Below are 22,026 nucleotides of genomic sequence, written 5' to 3' on the forward strand. Positions count from 1 at the left end.
GTTTCCGAAAGACGAGGTTATGCGGCAGATATGTTTACGTGCAATTCCAAGACAAGACTACAGATTTACTAATAACTCAATGGTGAGTAACTATTATTAATACATTCTCGCACAATCATAATGAGCATAGGCCTATGACGTGTTTAACTACACGCAACAGCTGGTGATCTGTAGGCATATTTACTCTTCAATTATATAAGGTTATGTTAGCTCACAATCATGGGATACGTTATTTCAACGGTATTATTTTTATTATTATTATAATACGCAGTAAAACCACCTACAAGAGCTGCTGGTGTACGCCAATTCCCCCTGGAAATACACGAATTTCGCTCACGGTGATACATTATTTTACAGGTATGCCACAGGCATTTAAAGTCGGTGATATTTTATGGGAAGTAACTGGTACTGATCCTCAGGAAATAACTTTTAACAACTCCTCTTCCAAGACCATGACTCTCAGAGACTGCAGTGCCTTATATCTTTCCCAATTGATAATCATATTTATAGTCATATTCTGGCAGGTGAAGAGAGGAACCAGGCAAAAAAGTGAATAGAAAGAGGAGCAATAAACAGAGCCATTGGAGATAGTACATATCTCATACACAGAATTTCAATCCACTATCTTACACAGCTTAAAAGTACAATATACATGTTGTTACCTGATGGTTGTTGTACTGTGATGAAGCAAACGTAAGTAATTTCTGTTTATATCGATACATCAAGGCAAACATACTGCGTACCACATGTAAACATCTAATAGGACATGGCCTTTATTCTAAACGGGTTTTATTAAAGTATAAAATATTTCTAATGTATATGGGGACAAAATTACTAATACAAATGCGGTATATTCTTTAGTTATAAAACATCATAGCTGCATTTACAAGGAATGAGTGTAGCAATATGTAAAATGATTTAAGAAATATATTAATTCTAGTCCTAGTTGGTAAATTGAATACCGAGGATGATGTCCCCACAGTTAATTTAATAGTCATAGTTAAAACACTTCTTAGTTCATAAGGGAGTATGTGTATGATTTTCTTGTTATTTGTTCAACCTTATGTCTGATATCTCCTCATGTTTACACATTTATGGCCGACCCCGTGGTGAAGGGAGATAATGCCTGCCTCTTACCCAGAGGCCCGGGTTCGATTCTCGGCTCAGGGCCGGTTCTACCACCTACTGGTAAAGTAGCGCGTAATTTGCCCTCCGCGTAAAAGGATGTTTCCGTCCGACCACTCCCAGGTAGCGCTATCAGCAGCATAAATCGTCGATACCCGGCGCGTAATTTATCGGCCACTTCGAGGGGCCGATAAGACTTTACCTGCCGGGCAAGTTTCGAGAGTTGAACATTATTAGCTGTATTTCTGGTGATATGCAACTCAAATTAGCTTAGTATACTGATAAAAGCAGTATACTGTAACAGTGATCGATATTGTATTGCAGGATTTTGAACATTAATGCTTCCCTGTAGTTGCAACGGTCACACCAGCCTCTCGCATCGGTAGCGCAAGGAACACATTTTATACGTCAAGCTTTCGTAAAGAAACTCTAAAAGGATATAACAGCAAAATCTATTTGGAAATCATTTTAAATTGGCTTTACTTTTCTACTTTTTCAGTTTTCGGACAGGAGATATATATTACTGTATGTATATTACCTAACTCAAGCGTTTTCCTGGCGTAATGGTTAACAGGCTCGCTTCGTAATACGAAGTGTGCAGGTTCGAGTCTTTATTATGACGAATCTTTTTTATTTCTATTATTAGCGTTGTGTTAATCTGTACGCCACTTTTCATACGTTCTTATCACAATATTATGTCTACTAGGAAAATTGCTTTATATGTATGCTACTTATAGCAAGTGATGTTATGATTAAAAGCACATAGGACTGTCGCCCAGGTAGCAGATTCCCTATTAGTTGTTTACATAGTCTTGTAAATTATTTCGAAGAAATTGGAAACTATTCCATTCCCGAATTCCTCTTCCTATGAATGGATATTTATCCCGATTAGTTCTCTACATTTACAGTACCTTCCAACTTTATCTTCATAAAGTTATACAGTAAAATTAAAATGAAATGCTTTATCAATAAATGGAAGCATCTGAAACTAAACGAGGTCACAGAACTAGTTGCAAATAGAGCATTGCGGACATACTTAATAAATTCACAGAAGCCTGCAGATAGAATGCTCAAAGGCAATAAGTCCGTAAAGGGGTGTGTGTGTGTGTGTGTGTGTGTGTGTGTGTGTGTGTGTGTGTGCGTGCGTGTGTGCGTGCGTGTGTGTGTGTACGTATATGGAAACGCGTAGAAGAGAGTTAAGAACAACGGCAGGGAACGAAAATACATTTTAAAATGTAAATTAGAAATACGATGAAAACCTGCGTACCTTCTATTACGGAGCGAGCGACTTGACCAATCTACTACGAGAATACTTTTCAAAAACTCTGCCTTACATGACAGGTTATAACTGGCGTAAGAAAATGTAATCTCGAGATTTTAATCCCAATTAGGTATTGATATCGAAGATCATAGATTAAAATCACGAAAGCTTGACATGAATCGGTGTCCATAACTCTTAAGACTCCCTTTATTAGGCTTTTTGGTGATAATCAGCAGACGCAAGCACAGGGAAATAAGACAATTGAAATGGGTTTCATGCATCTGACGATAGATAGCACCACACTCGAAAGCGAGAAATCGCTGAAAATCAGTCTAGCCAACTTCGTATATCGGTGTCTAGCTCCGGGTAGCTACCTAGCGCTTGCGCGGAGGTGGTTGGACGCAAGCCAAAGTACCAGCCGATTTACACCTCCAGGTAGTTTACCTCCCGGGCAGCTGCCAGCCACTTTACCAGCAGATGGTAGAACCGGCCCTAAGTCAGAGTTTTTTACCTAGATCTAAGGGTTGGTTCGAGGTCCACTCAGCCTACGTGATTACATTTGCGAGCTATCTGACGGTGAGATAGCGACCCCGGTCTACAAAGCCAAGAAAAACGGCCGAGAGGATTCGTCCTGCCCAAAAGACCTATCTGTGTCGGTGCGACGTAAAGCCACTGGCAAAAGAAGTTTTGCAATCCAACACTTGGTTTCTGAATTTCTGCCTAATCATAATGAAGTATATTTGACACCTTCTAGTGTCTCCAGGTCTCGTCCATGTGTACAGCTGTCATTTGTGGTTTTGAACCAAGTATTAGCAAGGACTAAATTGTGATTTTTGCAGAATTCAACCAGCCGACTTCCTCTTTCATTCCTTTGTCCCAATCCGAATTCTCCTACTGCATTTTCTGTTCCTTGGCCTACCACTGCATTCCAGTCTCCCATCACAATTAGATTCTCGCCACCTTTTACATATTGTACTAAATCTTCTATCTCTTCATATCGTCGTTGCCGGGACAAAACCTCCTATGTGATAATATTTTTAGAGATATACTGACACGCAGCACATACAGTATGAAGAGCGAGAATGCCTTGACAATATTCACACAATATTGCATCTTAGATGACAGAACCTTACCGGCCAAAGTTCTATGCTAAAATATTTCACATAGGAGGTTTTGTCCCGGCAGCGACGATATATTCTTTCAATTTCCTCGTCAACCGCTGAACTAGTAGGCATATAGACCTGCACTATTATAGTGGGCATTTGTTTGGTGTCTATCTTGACAACAATAATCCTTTCATTATGCTGGTCATAGTAGCTTACCTGCAGCCCTATTTTCTTATTTTTATACCAACTCCTGCATTTCCCCTGTTTGATTTTGTGTCGAAAATTCTGTATTCGCCTGACCAAAAATCCTACTCTTCCTGCCAACGTACTTCACTTGTAGATCTAACTTTAGTCCATCCATCTCCCTTTTCAGATTCTCTAACCTACCACAATGATTCAAACTTCAAACATTTCACACTCCGACTCACAAAATGTTAGTGTCCATCTTCCTAATGATCGCCCCCTCTTGTGTAGTCCTCACCCGGAGATCCAAATGGGGGACTATTTTACCTCCGGAATACTTTACCCGAGAGGAAGCCATCATCAATACATCATTCCTACAGAGAGAGCTGCATGTCCTCGGGAGTTCGTTCTCGCTGCAGTTTCCCGTTGCTTTCAGCCGTGCAGCAGTATCAACACAGCTAAGCCATGCTGAGTATTATTACAAGGCCATATCGGACAATCATCCAGACTGCCGCCCTTGTAACTTCCGAAAGGCTGCTACCCCCCTTTCGATAAACCATTCGTTAGTCTCCCGATAGATAACCATCCGATATGGTTGCACCTGTGGCTCGGCTATATGCTTCATTGGGACGCGCAAGCCTCCCCACCACGGCAAGGTCACATGGTTTGCAGGGGAGGAAACAACAATCGTGAATATAAAATAATCAGTGGATCTAATTCGCAATACCTTCTTTTTTCTTTCGGTAAAATGATAGATAATAGATTATGGTAGAATATGACATTGCCTTAAAATGCAATAATATATCATGCAAATTAATATTTTAAAACACGTTAAAATATACAAACACAAACTAAAACAGAGTCAATTTAATAAAAACTTAGTAAACAATAACATAAAGACTAATAATAAACACTACGTTTATGATATGATAGAACAAACCACTATCCCTCCTAAAACGGATGACGAGGTCTGCTGACTGATGGTCATCTCAAACGATGAGGGAGATGGTACTCCGGAGTTTTAGACTGCGGCGCAGATCGGCCAGGTCCACGCACTCCGTAAGGATGAGTACCACAATAAGATGATCGCCGCAAGTACACATCAGACGGGGTTTTCCTTGGTAAATATGGGTGTGTTACTATGCTGTGGCCAATCCAAAGACTACATAATACCACTGCTTATCTCGGAGGAGCCCGAAGGAAAGTCCTCCATACCTTAATTGTTCCTTTTATCACTCTCAGATTATATGGAAGTGGAATGGCCTGCCACTCCATCTCCTAATGCAACATAACCAAATGTCTCAGCTGATAGCGAATATCACCTGCTGGATCCTTGTAAGGGAAAGGGGGCAATGTAAACAGCCTCCCTGGCAGCCTTATCAGCTAACTCGTTTACCTCTAGACACATGTGGCTTGGGAGCCACATAAATATGACTCTGGTGGTTGCATCCAAACACCCAACCAGCAGGTCCTGGACCCACTGCTCCAGAGGGTGTCCAAGGAAACATGTATCAATAGATTGTCGGAGTCGGTACACAGCAGAAAGGGCCGGCGCTCATCGGACGGCGTGTACAACAGAGCTTCACAAATAGCATAGAGCTCAGCTCAGCTGTGTACACACTACAGACTTCTGGTAAAGGAAAAAGAAACCTGTTATGGTCAACAACGAACGCATAGCCCACTTTCGTTTCTGCCCTCGAACCATACGTGTACCCGATGACTGAATCTGGACATCAGCCAAAAATGGACAAGAAGAGCCTCTGATAAGTCGAGGGGTTTGTGTTCTCCTTTGGGCCAGTGTGCAGGCCAAAGATTATTTCAGGCCATCGTATAATCCACGTAGGTACCCCACTTGGTTGCCTGACAAGACAGGGAACCGAAGGTACATCAAACAATCTGAGACTGTTATCCGAGCATATTCCAATGGCCACGTTGTTGGAGGATAAGCAGCATAAAGCCGACGGATACCATTGTGGAATACGCAAGGATAGCTCGGATGAAGTGGTATCATCGCAAATTTGCAGCATAGGACAGAAACATTTGCTGGCGCGTCAGGCGTAAAGGCGGCACACCAGATTCAGCGAGCAGGCTAGCAATGGGGCTTCTACAAAAAGCTCCCGTTGCCAACCTAACCCCACTGTGGTGGATGATACTGAGTTTTGCATGGACGCTTTGCCTTGCTGATCCATATGCTGCACTGCCGCTAGTCTAACCTGGATAAAATATGTGTCCTATAAAATCGTGGGAGCACCTTGCATTCTGCTAGCCAAGTAGTGTTGCTAGCAAACTTCAAAATATTCAGTTTCTTAGTGCATTTCACTTTTAACTGCCGCACGTATGGCTCCCACCATAATTTGCTATCGAAAAGGAACCCAAGAAATCGGTAGGTGCCAACTACAGGAAGAACGACATTTCCTAAGAAAAGCTCAGGATGGGAGTGAAGAATGCACTTCTGGCAAAAGTGTACAACAGAGGACTTTGCTGTTGAAAACCAAAAACCATGTTCTAAAGTCCCAAAACCTTGCTGTAATTGTCGCTCAGCGAGTGCCATATTGCAAGTTATCAGCTGTGCCATACTGCAGTGCAAAATCGTCCACATGTAACGACGGTATTAATGCTGAACTACCAGCAGCAACAATACCGTTTATGGCAATTGCGAACAGAGCAACACTATGAACCGATCCCTGTGGGACTCCATTTCCCTGAACATGGTATTGTGAATATGCCCTCCCTACTCCAACATGGAACAGATGGATGAACAAAAAGTACACAATAAATACCAGCAAAGTTACCTCAGAATCTCCATGGACACAGGACTGAAAGGATACCATATCGCCATGTCGTGTCATAGGCCTTTTCCAAGTTAAAGAAAACAGCCACTAAATGCTGTTTGCAGAGAAATGCATCCTGGATAGAAGTCTCCAACCATACCAAGTGATCAGTGATCGAGCAAGCAGCTCTAAAACCACATTGGTACTCGGACAAAAGTCTCCCCCACCACCACCACCACCACCACATTTTTTTTTTCTTTTCACCACACAAGTCAGCGATTTACCATCTTCTAAAATAGCTTACACAAACAGTTTGTAAGACAAATAGGTCCGTAACTTCCTGCATACATAGGATTTTTAGCCGGCTTGAGGACAGGAATTACTACGTCCTCTCGCCACTGAGACGGAAACTAACCCTCTATCCAGATTCGGTTGAGCACACGAAGGAGATATAACAGAGTATCCTCACTAAGGTGTTTCAACATCTGGTTATGGACACTGTCTGGTCTGGGAGACGTTTCCTTGCAAAGCGCCAAGGAGCTGCAGAGTTCCCACTCCGTCAAGGGCATGTCATAGTCCTCCGAAGCTTGAGTGGCAAAACTGAGGTGATGACATTCTGCCTCCTGTTTTACAGTGAGGAAATCACAATGGTAATTCCCAGAGCCAGACACATCCTCAAAATGACTGGTTAGATGGTTAGCAATTGAGAGTGATTCAGTGACAATATCACCAGCAATAGAAATTCCCAGAACTGAAGATGATCCTTGTATACCCGAAATACGTCGAAGCTTAGACCACACGTGAGATGATAGAGTATGTGATGTCATAGACGACACATCCCTCCCACAAAGCTTTCTTACTATGTCGAATAAGAACTCTCGCCTTAATACGAAGTTTTTTAAATGTTACCGAATTGGCCACAGTAGGCTCCCTACGATAGCATTTATAAGCGTGACGGCGTTCTTTGATGGCTGCTGCAATTTCTTCGTCCCGCCAAGGAACGAGTTTTTGGCAAAGAGTCCCTGAAAACGACAAAATGGGCTCCTCAGCAGCAACAAGAATAACTTGTGTTATGTCATTTATATCGCTGTCTATGCTTTACCTGGTCGTGTCGTTAAAGGCAGCTAGTGATGTGAAATTTGGCCAACCAACAGGTTTAAGAATCCATCAAGGAGGAGCCTCGACGGATTTCTGTTTCAACAAAGTAAGAACAATGGGAAAATGATCACTGTCACAGAGACTTATGTCTATGTGAGAGTAAATGCTGAAACGTAAATTGAAATGAGTTGGTTCACCTGTATTCAAACTACATCAATCCACCTGTCTTACTAACGTTTCCAACTCCCTTCCCCTGGAGCAAGATGTTTTAGAGCCCCATAAAGGGTGATGGGCATTACAATCTCCCAATAAAAGGAATGGACGTGGAAGATGATCTGTACGATCAGTGACATCAGGGTCTTGATCTCTTAGACTTTCTTCTCACCGAGATATACCGGGGAGATCCGATCTCGGGATGAATGAAGACAACGACAGTTAGTGCACCACGTGTAAGGAGTTGTGAGCTCCTCTGCCATATGTACCACATACAGACGATTCGAGCAACGAGATACCATAAGCCCTTCACGCTGCACTTGTTCCCATGGGGTTGAACCCCTCAAGGAATCAAATGTTAAAGACTTTAGTGGGGGACCAGCTCAGGCAGGCTGACGACATTTTGAAGTCATGCCCAAAATCATCCTCCTCGAATGCCACCCGCTCCGATCGGACCTCTGTAGCCGAACCACGCAGCCAAGGCAATACCCACCTGGTCGTAGCAGGTATTGCCCGGGGTCCGATGTTAGACGAGGTCTAATACGGAATGACCGAGGCAATGAGCACTAGGATTCCCTTCCTCCAATCACCCGCAATAGCATGTACAGACTAATAAGTACAGATTTATTTATTTATTTATTTATTTATTTATTTATTTTTTTTTTTTATTTTTTTTTTTTTTTTAATGATGTCCTTCCGGCATTCAGCTGTGTGGGGGACCTGTGTTGTCAGGCGGATGCTACTGCGCAGGTACATGGCGCTTCCACCCAAATGGCTTCCCAGGGTCACCATAGGGCTTTTGAGCATATTCGCACATGTAAAAGACCCATCTCCAAGCAGCACGCACATCAGGAATTTTGAATCTGTCTACAACTAACACAAAAAGGAGGGGACCGATGGTCACATGATCCTTTCAGTCACCTTCTATGACAGGCAGGGATTACCACTAAATGTATTCAGCCCTTCCCATCCACAGGGGGTGCAACACATGATACCAAACCACAATCCATGTCTGCGCCTATGTCACCCCTTTTAGTCGCCTACTGCGACAGGCAGGGGATACCGGGAGTACATTCTACATCTGTGTCCCCCACACGCAAGGGGTGTTAGCTTTTTAGTCGCCTCTTACAACAGACAGGGTATATAGTGGGTGTATTCTTCATCTCTCCCACCACCCAGAGGAGGTGAAAAGGAATGAATAAAAGAAACTAGTTGAGTTGACATGGAATGATTTTGGGCAGCACAGGGTTCAGAAGAACAGCGGGAAAATTACAAGATACAGCTAGGATGACAGAAGAATAAAATCAGTAATTGATTACTTTCTGGTGGAAAGGATAAATCGCAGACAGTATATGAATGCAACAGCTTTACCAGCAGAATTCAATGGAGGTCATAGTGGTGATAGCAAAGCTGAGAGTGGAGAAAATGGAAAAATTAAAGGAGATAAGAGATAGTAAAACAACAGTGTAGAAATTAAAAGATACGAATGTACAAGAAGAATTTCTGGGAAGACTAAAACAACAAATTCCAGTTACTGAAGTAGGAAATGTGGAAGATGAATTATCCAACTTCAAAAGGGCAACTGTAAGTGGAGCAAAGGTCCTATGGTAGAACATCAACGAGAGTGAAACAAAAAGGAGATGCCATAGTAGAATGAGAAGATGAGAGAAGTGGTGAAAATTTTTAAATATATCTCTTATCTCCTTTAATTTTTCCATTTCTCCCACTCTCATTTTTGCTATCACAATTCTACGATCTCCATCGAATGCTTCTCCTAGTAAAGCTGTTACATCCATCAACTGTCTGTGATTTGTCCTTTCTGCTAGAAACTAATCAACTACTGATAATATTATAATTTTTCTGCTGTTTTTCTTCCGAAACTACGTGTTGCCCACAATCATTCCATTCCTCTCACATAACTCAACTAGTCTCTCTCCTTCATTCTTTTCCCCCATATCCATATGGTCTGATTACTACATCTTTTTCTAGCGTTTCATTTCCCACCTGTGCATTTAAGTCCTTTTCTAGTTTCTCCACGAATTCCTCAATATCATCATCTTTGCTCTCTGTCTGTGGTGCATACACTTGTATAAAGTCCTTCACTTCATTCCTCATTCTCATCTACTTTTTATTATCCTGTCGCTGATGTACTTTACCATATTCACATACTCTCCCAGTTGTTCTAAAATTATCAGACCCACTCCATTTTTTTGCCTCTCTTCTACGACTCCAATATAGTGTATATCGTTTCCTCATTTTCTTCTTTCCTTTCCCCTTCCATTTAACTTCTCTCAACCCCGTAATTTCTATATTCTCTTTCTCCATAAAATCCACCACTTCTTCTGCTTTTCCTGTCAGTCATAAGGTTGATTATGCTCACCTTAATGATTTTGGCTACTGGTGTCAGTGTTAAAACTTGAGTATCAAGTTGACTGATTGTACGTATATGAAAGTAATATTAATATACTGTTGTTGCAAGTTCTGAAATAGCCGAGTGGTGCATGGTTGGACAGACAAATGTACGAAACGCATGAAGAGCAAAAATCATAAAACAGGAAAAGCAGAGCCCAATCAGCTGCACCGACAAGACAATTAACTTCATCTAAAGCAGGAAGTGTATTGAAAAAGGTAAAAATCGGTGCTGACTGGCTATGAAAAAGATACTTTCTATTTCTTAAGGAAAAAAAGGGCAGATAAAATCGAAGACCTAACGTAAGATCAATAGTGTTCTGCTGGCTGACGAAACAACAAACAAGAGTAATCACCGAGTGTTCAACATATTGTTCTTTATCTTGAAACCATCTGCTAAACCTACAATAATACAGTGGCTTCTGTGAGGTTACACATTGCAAATGCTCCTTCATGTTTGACAGCCACTGTTAACACATTACATAGGTACAGAGTTGATTTCAATAAGGTGATTGGGTAAGTAATAGAGGGTGTAAGATACACGACTGAATCTGCCAACAATCTACAGGATTTGGTTGATGAAGGACTCACATGCATTCAGTGTTGGGGCCCACTAAGTTCTTTCCCCTGAAATAAATAAATGAGCTAAACAATATTGTATCTCAAGTGGAAGTAAGCTTCCCAAATACAAGAATACAAAGACACATGTACCGTATAATCTTGAATACCACCTGCCACCGAATAAGACCCGCACCCTTATTTTGAAAGAACAAAATTAAAAAAAGTTAAGTCAAAATGATTTACAATCTTTACTAACACACATCAAATGATTAGAAAATACAAATAAAAGTAAACAAACATTTCCAGAACGATATCCGAGTTCATTCATCATCATCAGTACCAACTTTGAAACTTTCATCACCATCACCTTCCCATAAATGTAGTCATTGCTGCCATCCATAGCATTAGAAATGCTACATTTCCTGAAGCTTTTCCGTATGAGGCCTCCATGGATATGATTCCATGCCGTCAAAATCCACGAACATAGCAGCTGAACTTCCGGGCGCTGAATGCGACCAGTTGGCATCAGTGCATGATTATCAGCCACCATCCATTCTGTATGGAGCTGTTTCAAGGCAGCTTTAAAAGGACGGTTCACGCAGACATCCAGAGCCTGTGGCATAGATGGCATCCCGCCCGGAATGACTGCTAGGTCGGTTTTCCCATCCTTGATATGTTTCTTCACAGTGTCTGTTGTGTGACCGCGGTAACTGTCAAGAACAAGCAAGCTCTTTTGTCCCAATAATGCACCAGGGCGACGTTACCAGACACACTTTACCCAGTCTTCCACAAGTGAACTGTCCATCTAGCAGGAGTTCTGTGATCTGATAATAACACCAGCAGGTAGATTTTTAGGAAGCGCCTTTCGCTTGAGAACAATGTATGGCAGCAATTTGGTACCGTTGGCGAGAAAACACATCTACCCTACACCACTGTTTTTCATTACCACCTGTTCTAATGGTAACACTTTTCGCACCCTTAACATTCACAGTCCTGGCCACTGGCATTTCAAAGTAGTCTGGCATCTGAACTGCATTGCCAATTTGGGGAAGCAAATATGCATTTTTCTTCTGCAACCAAATTATGTGACTCTGAAATGACAATAACTTCTCATCGTAGGCACAAGGAAGACGCTGAGAAATTGAAGTACGCCTTTGTATGCTCAACCCATTTCTTTTATAAAGATTACAAACCCATCCTCGGCTTGCCTTAAACCGTTCCGTTGAAAGTTCCTTTGCGATCTCTAATGCCTTTAGCTGACACATTTCGGTTTCTGGAAACTGTACACTCAGTCCCACGAACAGCTCTACGATCACCACCACATGTTAATAGTACATTTTTCTTTTATCTCCAATCGCGAATATCCGACTTGTCAATATCGCATTTCCTACCGGCGGCACGATTTCTAATAATTTCAGCTTCCCGAACTACTTACAGTTTCTTACTCGCAGTAAAAGATCGCAAAAGCTTTGTGGAATTCATTTTGATACTCTGAGAACGTGTGTGAGACTGACGCCAAGCGCAGAAGTAGCGTATACTGAAAGCGGAGATAGGATTGTTGCCAAGCCATGCCGGCGGTGATGCCCGATTGATGCGCATTCGGAAAGATAAATTTCCCACAATTTTAAATAAGACCCGCACCCAATTTTGAAAGCGATATTTTCGAAAAATCAGTGCGGGTGGTACTCGGGATTATACAGTATATACTGTTTCTTAGAAGGAAGTATGGGGATAATTCAGATAACGTGAAGTTCTTCCCAATTGCAATTGCGTGGTTTAAATCTGTTTTGTACGCCAATGAAAATCTACAGGATAACTTTGAGTTCTTTGAAGAACTGGGAGCAGGAAACTCAGGAGGGGACAAGACTGTCACGTTGTTTACGAACTTCATGATGATGATGGTGGATGTTTAAAGGGGCCTAACATCGAGGTCATCGGCCCCTAATGGTACAAAATGAAATAACAAAAAATTCAAATTCATCCACTGACCAAAATAAAATAAAAAACGTCATGAAGAATGAATGGATGGACACGAACCCTACAAAAAAACAAAAACAAACAAACAAAAACAGTGGATCAGACTCAAAAAGAAGGTAGTTAATTAGAGTATTACTGACCAAGGGACCATTTATAAGGCACAATGATGCTTGATGTCGGAAGGGGTGTTAAATTCACGTCTAAGGCCCCATAGAATGGTACATGTCGCGAGTAAAGTAGAACCATGGTATTTGTCATTTTGGGGTACTGATCAAAAGTAGCGAAGACTCACGGTGGTCCACACAAGATGGTACTACTCACAAGTATTGCAATTCGTACAGGAAACGCAGACCTATGGTGTTTCTCACACAATGATGCCACTCATAGCCAACGCAAACCGGTAAGGTTCCCCACCTATGTGCACTAGTCACGGACGCCGGTATTCCCGTGGTGTTCCTCACATAGTGGGTACCAATCACAAGCTACGCCCAGACCCGCGGTGTTGCCCAAATGGGTACAACGCACGGGTACTGGAATCCACCAGGCCAGGCTTTTTACTGCAACTAATCACAAACCTATTTCGTACCAATTTAGTGATACAGTAGAACCTCGATAATTCAAAATCGGTTAATTCAAAATCCCGCCTAATTCGAAGAAGCTCTCGTTCCCGGAAACATGAGATACAGTTTTGCATGTTATTTCAATTGTTTAATTCGAAATACGGATAATTCATAATTCGAAGTACAATGTCGGCCCCATTACCGAAATTCAGACTTTTAATTTGAAACGGCCTTTGCATTTTAAAACAATAGTATGTTACAGTGTTACAGAGTAATTTCAACTCAAAATTTATCCGCTCCGAGTCATAATAGAACGCGCGTTCCGGAACGTGGAGGGGTAGCTTTCCGCACTTACACTCACTTTGGTGGGTCTACAGTGCGCTTCATGATTGCTAACTTGAATGAAATCGGAATTCTTTTGTATTAAACCTTTTAAGGAACGCCGTAATATCACGCAACAGGCAGTGTGTGGGTAAATAGAATCCGCGAACACTGGCGATGCCGACAGTTGACGAAAAAACGTGGCTCATATAATAAATTTGTAGACACCGAACAATATTGTCATTGCCGGTGAAACTGCATTGCTTTATTTTAATGCGAGCCCAAACGGTCTTCTGGTTTTAAAGGAGAAATTGTCAGCCGGGAAATCATACAAGGGTGAGGGATGGGGGTCATAGTAGTGTGTTGCAATGCACATGGAAGCGAGATACTTTATCCCCTCATCAAGGGAAAGTTCGATAAGCTACAATGTTTTAAGAACGTCGGGCACTTTCCATGCCAGTACAAAGCATCTAAAAATGCAAACAGTACAGAAATCCAATAAATAATGCATTTGGACAGGTGAAACGGCATAATTTATCCTCATCTTTGAATTGTGCAATTTTTTCTTTCGTTGCGTGAGGTTATGTTTGTCAGTGATTTATCCAAGTGCATTATTTGAACATTGTAAATGCACCTTGTTGGATACATTTCGGAAATAGGTTTTTCCATGGCATTTGAAAGGTTTAAACTGTGAATCGAGGTGATGGCACGTATTAATGGGTCTTAATACTTTGTGACGTGGCAAGTGTTTACATTTCTGAAGTACGAGAGAAGTGCCATGGCGGGAAATCGTACAAGGACAAAGTCATAGGAAAGTTCGATTTTAAAGGCATCGGGTACTTTCTGTGTAAATACAAGGCATCTAAAATGCATACAGTATAGTAATCCAAAAGCACTTGCACATGGGAGCCAGCATAGATTTCTCCTCGTCTTTGAATCGTGCTTTTTTTTTTCTTCTTTCTTTCTTTCGTTGCGTGAGGTTGTGATTACCAGTGAGATATCCGAGTGCTATTTGAATACCGTAAATGCACCTTCTTGGATACATTTTGGAAATAGTTCTTTTTTCATGGCATTTGAAAGGTATAAACTGTGAATCAAGGTTAACTGCGTGCAGTAACGGGCCTTAGAATATTTTGTAACACGGCAAGGGTTGGTACTTCTGAATTGCGACTTGGCGGTTAATTCGAAATCACGTGATTCGAAGTCCGATTTTTTAGTCCCAAAGACTTCGAATTAACGAGGTTTTACTGTACTACTCGCAAGTACATGCAACTCATGGTGTTCCCCGCATGATGGTACGAATCAAGAGTAGTTTCATGGTTCTAATTCAATCATCCCTTGGTCACCCCTTGTAGTCGCCTCTTACGACAGGTAGGGGATACCGCGGGTGTATTCTACATGTGCGTCCCCCACCCACAGGGGGTAGTGTGTTTGGTCCTCGAGAGGTATTTTATTTCCCTCAAGTCCGCCGGCTAGCCGGTTAGGACCCCCCTATCTGCCACCTGGGACGCGCCACGTGGGAGTATCACCTCTCCCCCTGCTACACCTGCGTAGCAGGTTCGTGGCTTATGAAATCCAATTGAATATTTCATCTTCATGAAAGTGTTACATTTTTACATATATCCTTTAGAGCAGAGCCTCTCAGGGTTCATGCACGTGGTACATGCACTGTGCACGGTGCAAAAGACGACTTGGCTTGGTTGACCAGAGTGCAGACCCCCCACTCTTCAATTTGGAGCAATAGCGCTTACTCTCTCTTTCCTCACGCCTGTCTCGGTCGTTCCGCCTGTCTCCCTCTGCCCCACTTGCGCCATAGCGCTCCAAATCCGCGCTGGCTGAACCGAGTACAGCCAAGTAGAGCCGAGCTTAGCTGAGTAGCCCAGAGACGAAGCGTTGATCCGAGTCATGCCGAGCGTCACCGATGCACGGTGCACGGAGGTCTTGCGCCTCGATCTGCACGCGCGAGATTTTGGGCGTTTGAGAGGCCCTGCTTTAGAGTGTGAACATTGTCATATATTTTGTGTTATGTGTGTTGATAATTGTATACCTTTTGCCCTGCTCTTTCAATCGGCTGATGATGGCACCAAATATGTATCGAAAGCGGTCCCGAATTAAACATGCTGTAACAAGTTTGTGCAACTGTATATTAGTGTATTGATTAGGTGGAACCTCTTAACTCTCTTTATAACATTGTAACACTGTCCAATGACGGTACTTCAAACTCACATGTCCAACTTACCTGATGTACTGGTACTTTATCTGGCTTTTCAGAAAGAATCTCACGCCAGAATTTTACGCCAAATGACGATAACCGCAAATGAGTTGAACCAATTGTGTTTATATTTTATTTGATGCATCTCTTAAATGTAAATTTTTAAATATCTGAATTCCTTGAATAATTTACGCATCCAAAGTATTCACCTGTATTTTTCATCAAAAAAGTGCGTTAATTGCGCGAGAAAATACGGTAATGGTTACAAGTAAAATATAAATGATTAAATATGTAGGCAAAATCAGTTTCCAGATGGAAATGCATCTAAATCTAACTAAGAACATGTCAACTGTTCATCACTGTATGACCTACGAAGTATAAACTTTGCAAATATCCTGCGATAAGAAAAGAATAATATCTATTTGGAAACAAATTTAAGCTTAGTACTGAATGAGCTTTTCAACAGTACACAAACATCATCTGATCAAGGTGAGTAGCTACTTTCCATCTCTTTACCTTCTATCTCTGGGAACAATTTCAATGAATGCTTAAAACAGACATTTTAATATTTCTTGTTGTTGTAAGAATTCAATATTATCCTCCTTTTCAACAAGCTTTACCATATAGAAAGAACGAGGAACCATACAATTTAAATTAATAATATTTTGAAAAGTTACTTGTGGATGTTGAGATGTTTGCAGTGTTGTTGGCCATGTTCTTTGTTGAAGGAGAACTTCCATCATTTTCTGATTCTTTACTACTTTCACTGGGATCTTTACCCCCAAAATTGGCTTCAAAATCTGCAAACCCAGCAGAGCCAAAATCTGCCCATCCTCCTTCCTCAGTTGCAGGTGGAACAGTCAGATTTGAGTTTTCACTACAGCTCCATGGATTAACAGCATCGGCTGCAATGGGGGCAACTGACACCTCTGAATTCGCCCATGCTACCAAAAACAAACAACAAAAAAAGGTATAAATATATATATATATATATATATATACACTCCAGCCCAAACAAGTACAAAGTTAACAGGAAGACAAAATGATTGTTGTTAATATTCTTAAGGGGCTACACTACAACCAAAATTAATCAGAGAAACTTTCTATACTGCTCACTATAGTTAATATTCATTAAGTGACAATGAATATAAGAATACTGTATATTTTAGGAATGGCAGTACGAATCGAACAAAGGGAACAGAAAACAAAAGGAAGGACCATGAAAAACAAAAATCCTAATACTATTAGAGTCAAAATGAAACAAGACTTGAAAAAGGAAAGCAGGAAAGGAAAGATTGAAGCCTAAGAACAGAAGCAGCAGCGCAATTATCGTATACTTCTTCAAGCAGCGAGTGGTACGACCAGTGCATTTCTTGATTTCACACTTCACAAAATCTGATTTTGGGTCATACAAAGGGAATTGTATACTCTCAACAATACAATGTGAGGAAACATTCATGGAATTCAATTGTGACTGCTTGAAGTATGACCAAGCTTATGCCCCTGCATATTCTAACAAACGTTATTGTCATGGCACTCTGAGTGCTAACCTGAGTTAAATACACATCTGTAATGAACATGAAGTGAACCGATATCTACGTTAATTTTGTAAGACATACCGACCTGCAATGACCAGTCTGTAAATAAGAAGCAGTTATGCAACACTTAGTAGTTTGCTTTTCACTGTGAATTTTGGTGCATGCAAGTAATAGTGCAATGATACATACTATTTTTAAGTTAATGTGAAAGAAAAATATAAATAATAAATAACCCAAACTAATATGAAATAAGAAAATGCATTTACTCCCTGCCTGATATAAGCACACACCTACCATTTCCCCATTTATACCACACACATCTTTATGGAGAAACCTTTCCCAACTAAATTCCTATTCTTCCTATGTTAATTTATTTCAGATATATGCTTCATGTTTATTAGGGTTTTCTTTACACTTGTGCACATTCCAAGTTCCTAGAGAACATCATTTATACATTTAAATACAGTATCATTTTCATTAATGTCTGACTCGTTGGCTGAATGGTCTACATTAAGAAATATGGGTAAGTGGTTCCACCTATTCAATACTACAAAGTTGTGAAGTTTTTAATACGTCACAAATTTATTTGATCTCATTATTGGGACCGGTTTCGGCAACTTTATTTTCCATCATCAGCCTAAGAAAATTGTTACAAGGCATTTTGAACACTACTTTAACATAATTTAAAAATTTGTGTGTGTATAACTTGAACCATTGTTCTTAAACTAAGTTTAAAATGCAAAGACTAGAATAATTTCTTATGAAATACAATACAAGTCGTGTTATACAATCTTTTGAATACAAAAACAGTGAGTGACGTTGTCGAATTGCTTGTAGATGTTATAAAATTTATTAAAATTTGTATCCACCTTATTCAATACATTAAAATGTTATTACAACATATATTTTATCAGAACTAGTTTCAACGCCTTTTTTGCGTCATCATCAGCTGATATACATTCTTGGAAATATTGGCAAACATATAAGTTTAACGTCACATAAAACAAATTTTAAAAAACATATTGATGATCTAAAACCGTGTTACAATAATACTGTTTCAAAGTCCATATTATCTGAAACTTGAGAGTATTAAACTTTAAATTGATGAGGTCCAATGTAAGTTGGTTTGCTTCCTCATAAATTAACGTGGGTTTAACAAGAACAACCACTGAAAACACAATCTTCTTAAAGAAACATTAGCTCAGCTTAACACTTCTTAAACTGTGATGTAGAACCGTATTAAAATAATTCAACAAAATCTTCAAGCCGTTATAATGGAGCAATCGTAATGAGGTGGAAACGAGCTCGTATTTTAATGCGGTTCTGCATCACGGTTTAAGAAGTGTTAAGCTGAGCTAATGTTTCTTTAAGAAGATTGTGTTTTCAGTGGTTGTTCTTGTTAAACCCACGTTAATTTATGAGGAAGCAAACCAACTTACATCGGACCTCATCAATTTAAAGTTTAATACGGTACTCGCAAGTCTCAGATAATGTGGACTTTGAAACAGTACTGTTGTAACACGGTTTTAGATCATCAATATGTTTTTTAAAATTTGTTTTATGTGACGTAGATAAACTTATATGTTTGCCAATATTTCCAAGAATGTATATCAGCTTATGATGACGCAAAAAATGCGCTGAAACTAGTTCTGATAAAATATATGTTGTAATTTCATCTTAACAACATTTTAATGTATTGAATAAGGTGGATACAAATTTTAATAAATTGTAATCTTGGTTCAATACGGACGAATAATGAAATTTATTAACTTAACAGATGTTATAAAAGGTTGATTACAGCATTGAGTCTTTTCAATTTTTTTATAAAATATATCTTGAATGAACATTAAGGACATTCAATTGGCCTTGTCGAATTATAACCATATTTAATTATATTTAACATACAGTAAAATTGGCTGATTTCCTTTTAGAATATTGAAAGTTATTATATGTGAGGGAAAAGATCAGATAGCAGCAACCAATTATTTGACAAAAATAGTTCCTCGTAGAATATAGTTACTTAACTATGTAAAATGTTCGAGTTTGCCTTGATAGTATCTAGAGCAGGGGTTTCCAAATGGCGGCCCGCGAGCCGCATGTGTTTTAAGCAATTAAAATTATTAAACCTCCATTTCAACTGAACTATGCATATTATTTTGTATACTGGTACCTCTGTTCTATTTGCGGAATTTTACGAAAATTGGCCTATTATTGTAAATACCATCCAACAACATTTTGTATTGAAAAGGTGGAACCCGCTAGATTCTAATTTAATTGTGATCTCAGTTCAATACGGACCAAAAGATGAAGTTCCTTACGTTTAATGATGAAGCCCACCAGGCATTTTTTATAGCTCATCGTTATATGAATTTAAGAATAAAAGTGGGAAAACTTGGTAAGGATATTAAATTTATTAGACAATGTATAGCATATGATTTGACTCCAAATTTCTTGAAAAGTGTTTTAAAACGGGACCCAGGTGTGCCGCATCGAAGTAAAAACTGGGTAAAGTCAAAAAGGCTATGGCTCAATAACGAATTAAAATTCCTCCACAAAAAGAAATCCTTTTTGAATCAGAAATTATATGAGACTCACCTCAAAGCTACATTCTTGCTCTCTGCATCACAATGGAACCTTTTTCAAAATAAAGTTCAATTCAAATTATCTAATGTACTTGCAAGTAAACAATTAACATTGGAGAAAAAGCTAGAAAGACTAAGGAAGGAAGCAGAAAAAGGTCGAACCCAATCTTCATCCCCGATTCAAAGGTCCAATTTTACACATAACGAAGATCCATTGAAACAGTTTCATACTCCACTCATTAATCTCTCCAATGTCAACTTGAATGAAGAGGAAAGACTTATCCTTGAGAAAGGCCCTAAACATAATTGGCCGACATTCAATCAAGCTAAAGTAACTAAAAATCTGATTATAGAAACAGAAATCGCACTCGGAAAATTGCCACTCGACTTACAGGATGAAGTCAGAAGAGAAGTAAAGAAACAGCTGAACAAAATGGTTAATAATAATAGTAATAATGCTAATAATAATAATAATAATAATAATAATAATAATAATAATAATAATAATAATAATAATAATAATAATAATAATAATAATAATAATAAGTTTGTCATCCCCAAAGATTCTTTCAAGGATAGGAAACAAATATTTGAACTTAAAAAGAAAATAAAAAACCAAGAGCTTATAGTCACTAAAGCAGATAAAGGCAACGTAACCGTTATCATGTATAAAGCTGATTACATCCAAAAAACAAAAAACTTTTTTAATGATGACTCTTTTTCTATTATTAAGAAGGACCCGACTCAGTCATTGCAGAAGCAATTGAAACAAACATTGAAGACATCTTCTTTCCTCTTTAATGAATATGAGAAGCAGAAATTAATTAGCATGAACCCCGGCCTTCCTATCGCTAAAGCGCTGCCAAAAATCCACAAGGCCGGAGTCCCCATTAGGCCAATTATCAATTACAGGCCTAGCCCCCTTTATAAATTAGCGCAGTATATTCAAAAATTCTTAAAACAACATTACAGATTCACTGCAAATAAATCCGTAAAGAATGACGTAGAATTCACTAAAGAATTAATTAAATTTCGATTACAGGATCACCACACAATACATTCTTTTGATATAGTAAATATGTTTCCTAATATCAAAACTAATAAATTGCTCCCCATTATTGCCAAAAATTTGAAAAAATACAGTCACTTAAGCAAGCTTGAAATTGATGAATTCATGACGGTTTTAAAATTGCTGATCAGTAACAACTATTTCACTTTCGACCAGATCATTTATAAACAAAACAGCCTTGCAATGGGGTCTCCGGCCTCAGGAATTTTGGCAGAAATTTATTTAGATTTTCTAGAGGACACACAAATAAATGAAAAATTCAAGATTGTTCTATTTTGGTCTAGGTATGTAGACGATGCGTTTGTTATCTTGGATGAACGCATTACCAACGCCTCTACGACTTAATAATCTTAACACAATAGATACGGATATAAAATTTACTTTAGAATCCGAAATAGAAAAATCCATTAATTATCTAGACCTAAAGATTAATAGACACGCTTCTTCATTTTCTTTTAGTATTTACAGAAAACCCACACAAACTGCAGTTACAATACGTAATGATTCGATACACCCCTTAACTCATAAATGCGCGACCTATAACAGCTTGGTGAATCGCGCTTTTAGTATACCAATGTCCAAACAAAACTTGGACAAGGAACTGAACATCATTCGAGCTATGGCTAAAGTTAATGGTTTTAAAGAGAATTTTATAGAACGAATAATAAGCAAATTCAAATATCGCCCTCAAACGAGTCTGATGAAAAGTAAAATAGAAGCAAAGGAAATTGCAACCTTCACGTTTAATAAAGATGTATACAGAATTACAAATATTTTCAGGAAACGTAACATTAGGATCGCATTCAAGACAGATAATAGAAGTACAACAGTTTTACATAATGTTTCGGTTGTCAACAAAGTCAATCCATATTCTAAATCAGGGGTATATAGGTTCAAATGTAGGGACTGTGGAAGCGGATACATAGGGCAAACTGGGCGTAGCTTTAATGTCAGGTATCAGGAACACCTTAACGCTGTAAAATATCACAGATTCTCAGCGGTAGGCTAGCATATCAATGAGTATAAACATAAATTCACAG

General features: G+C 39.4%; 1 protein-coding gene across 5 annotated transcripts in view; it reads right to left on the reverse strand.

The window, feature by feature from the left end:
* The window catches only part of fmt (phosphatase 6 regulatory subunit 1-like protein fmt), a 516,745-nt gene that overhangs the window by 157,528 nt on the left and 337,191 nt on the right, over window positions 1-22,026 (reverse strand). For all 5 annotated transcript variants that reach the window (XM_067145523.2, XM_067145524.2, XM_067145526.2 and 2 more), the window contains one exon: window positions 16,475-16,741. In XM_067145523.2, coding sequence (XP_067001624.1) covers window positions 16,475-16,741 — 267 coding nt within the window. The remainder of the gene's footprint in view (window positions 1-16,474; window positions 16,742-22,026) is intronic.

This window comes from Anabrus simplex, chromosome 4, assembly GCF_040414725.1.
Source record: "Anabrus simplex isolate iqAnaSimp1 chromosome 4, ASM4041472v1, whole genome shotgun sequence".
Taxonomy (NCBI): Eukaryota; Metazoa; Arthropoda; class Insecta; order Orthoptera; family Tettigoniidae; genus Anabrus; species Anabrus simplex.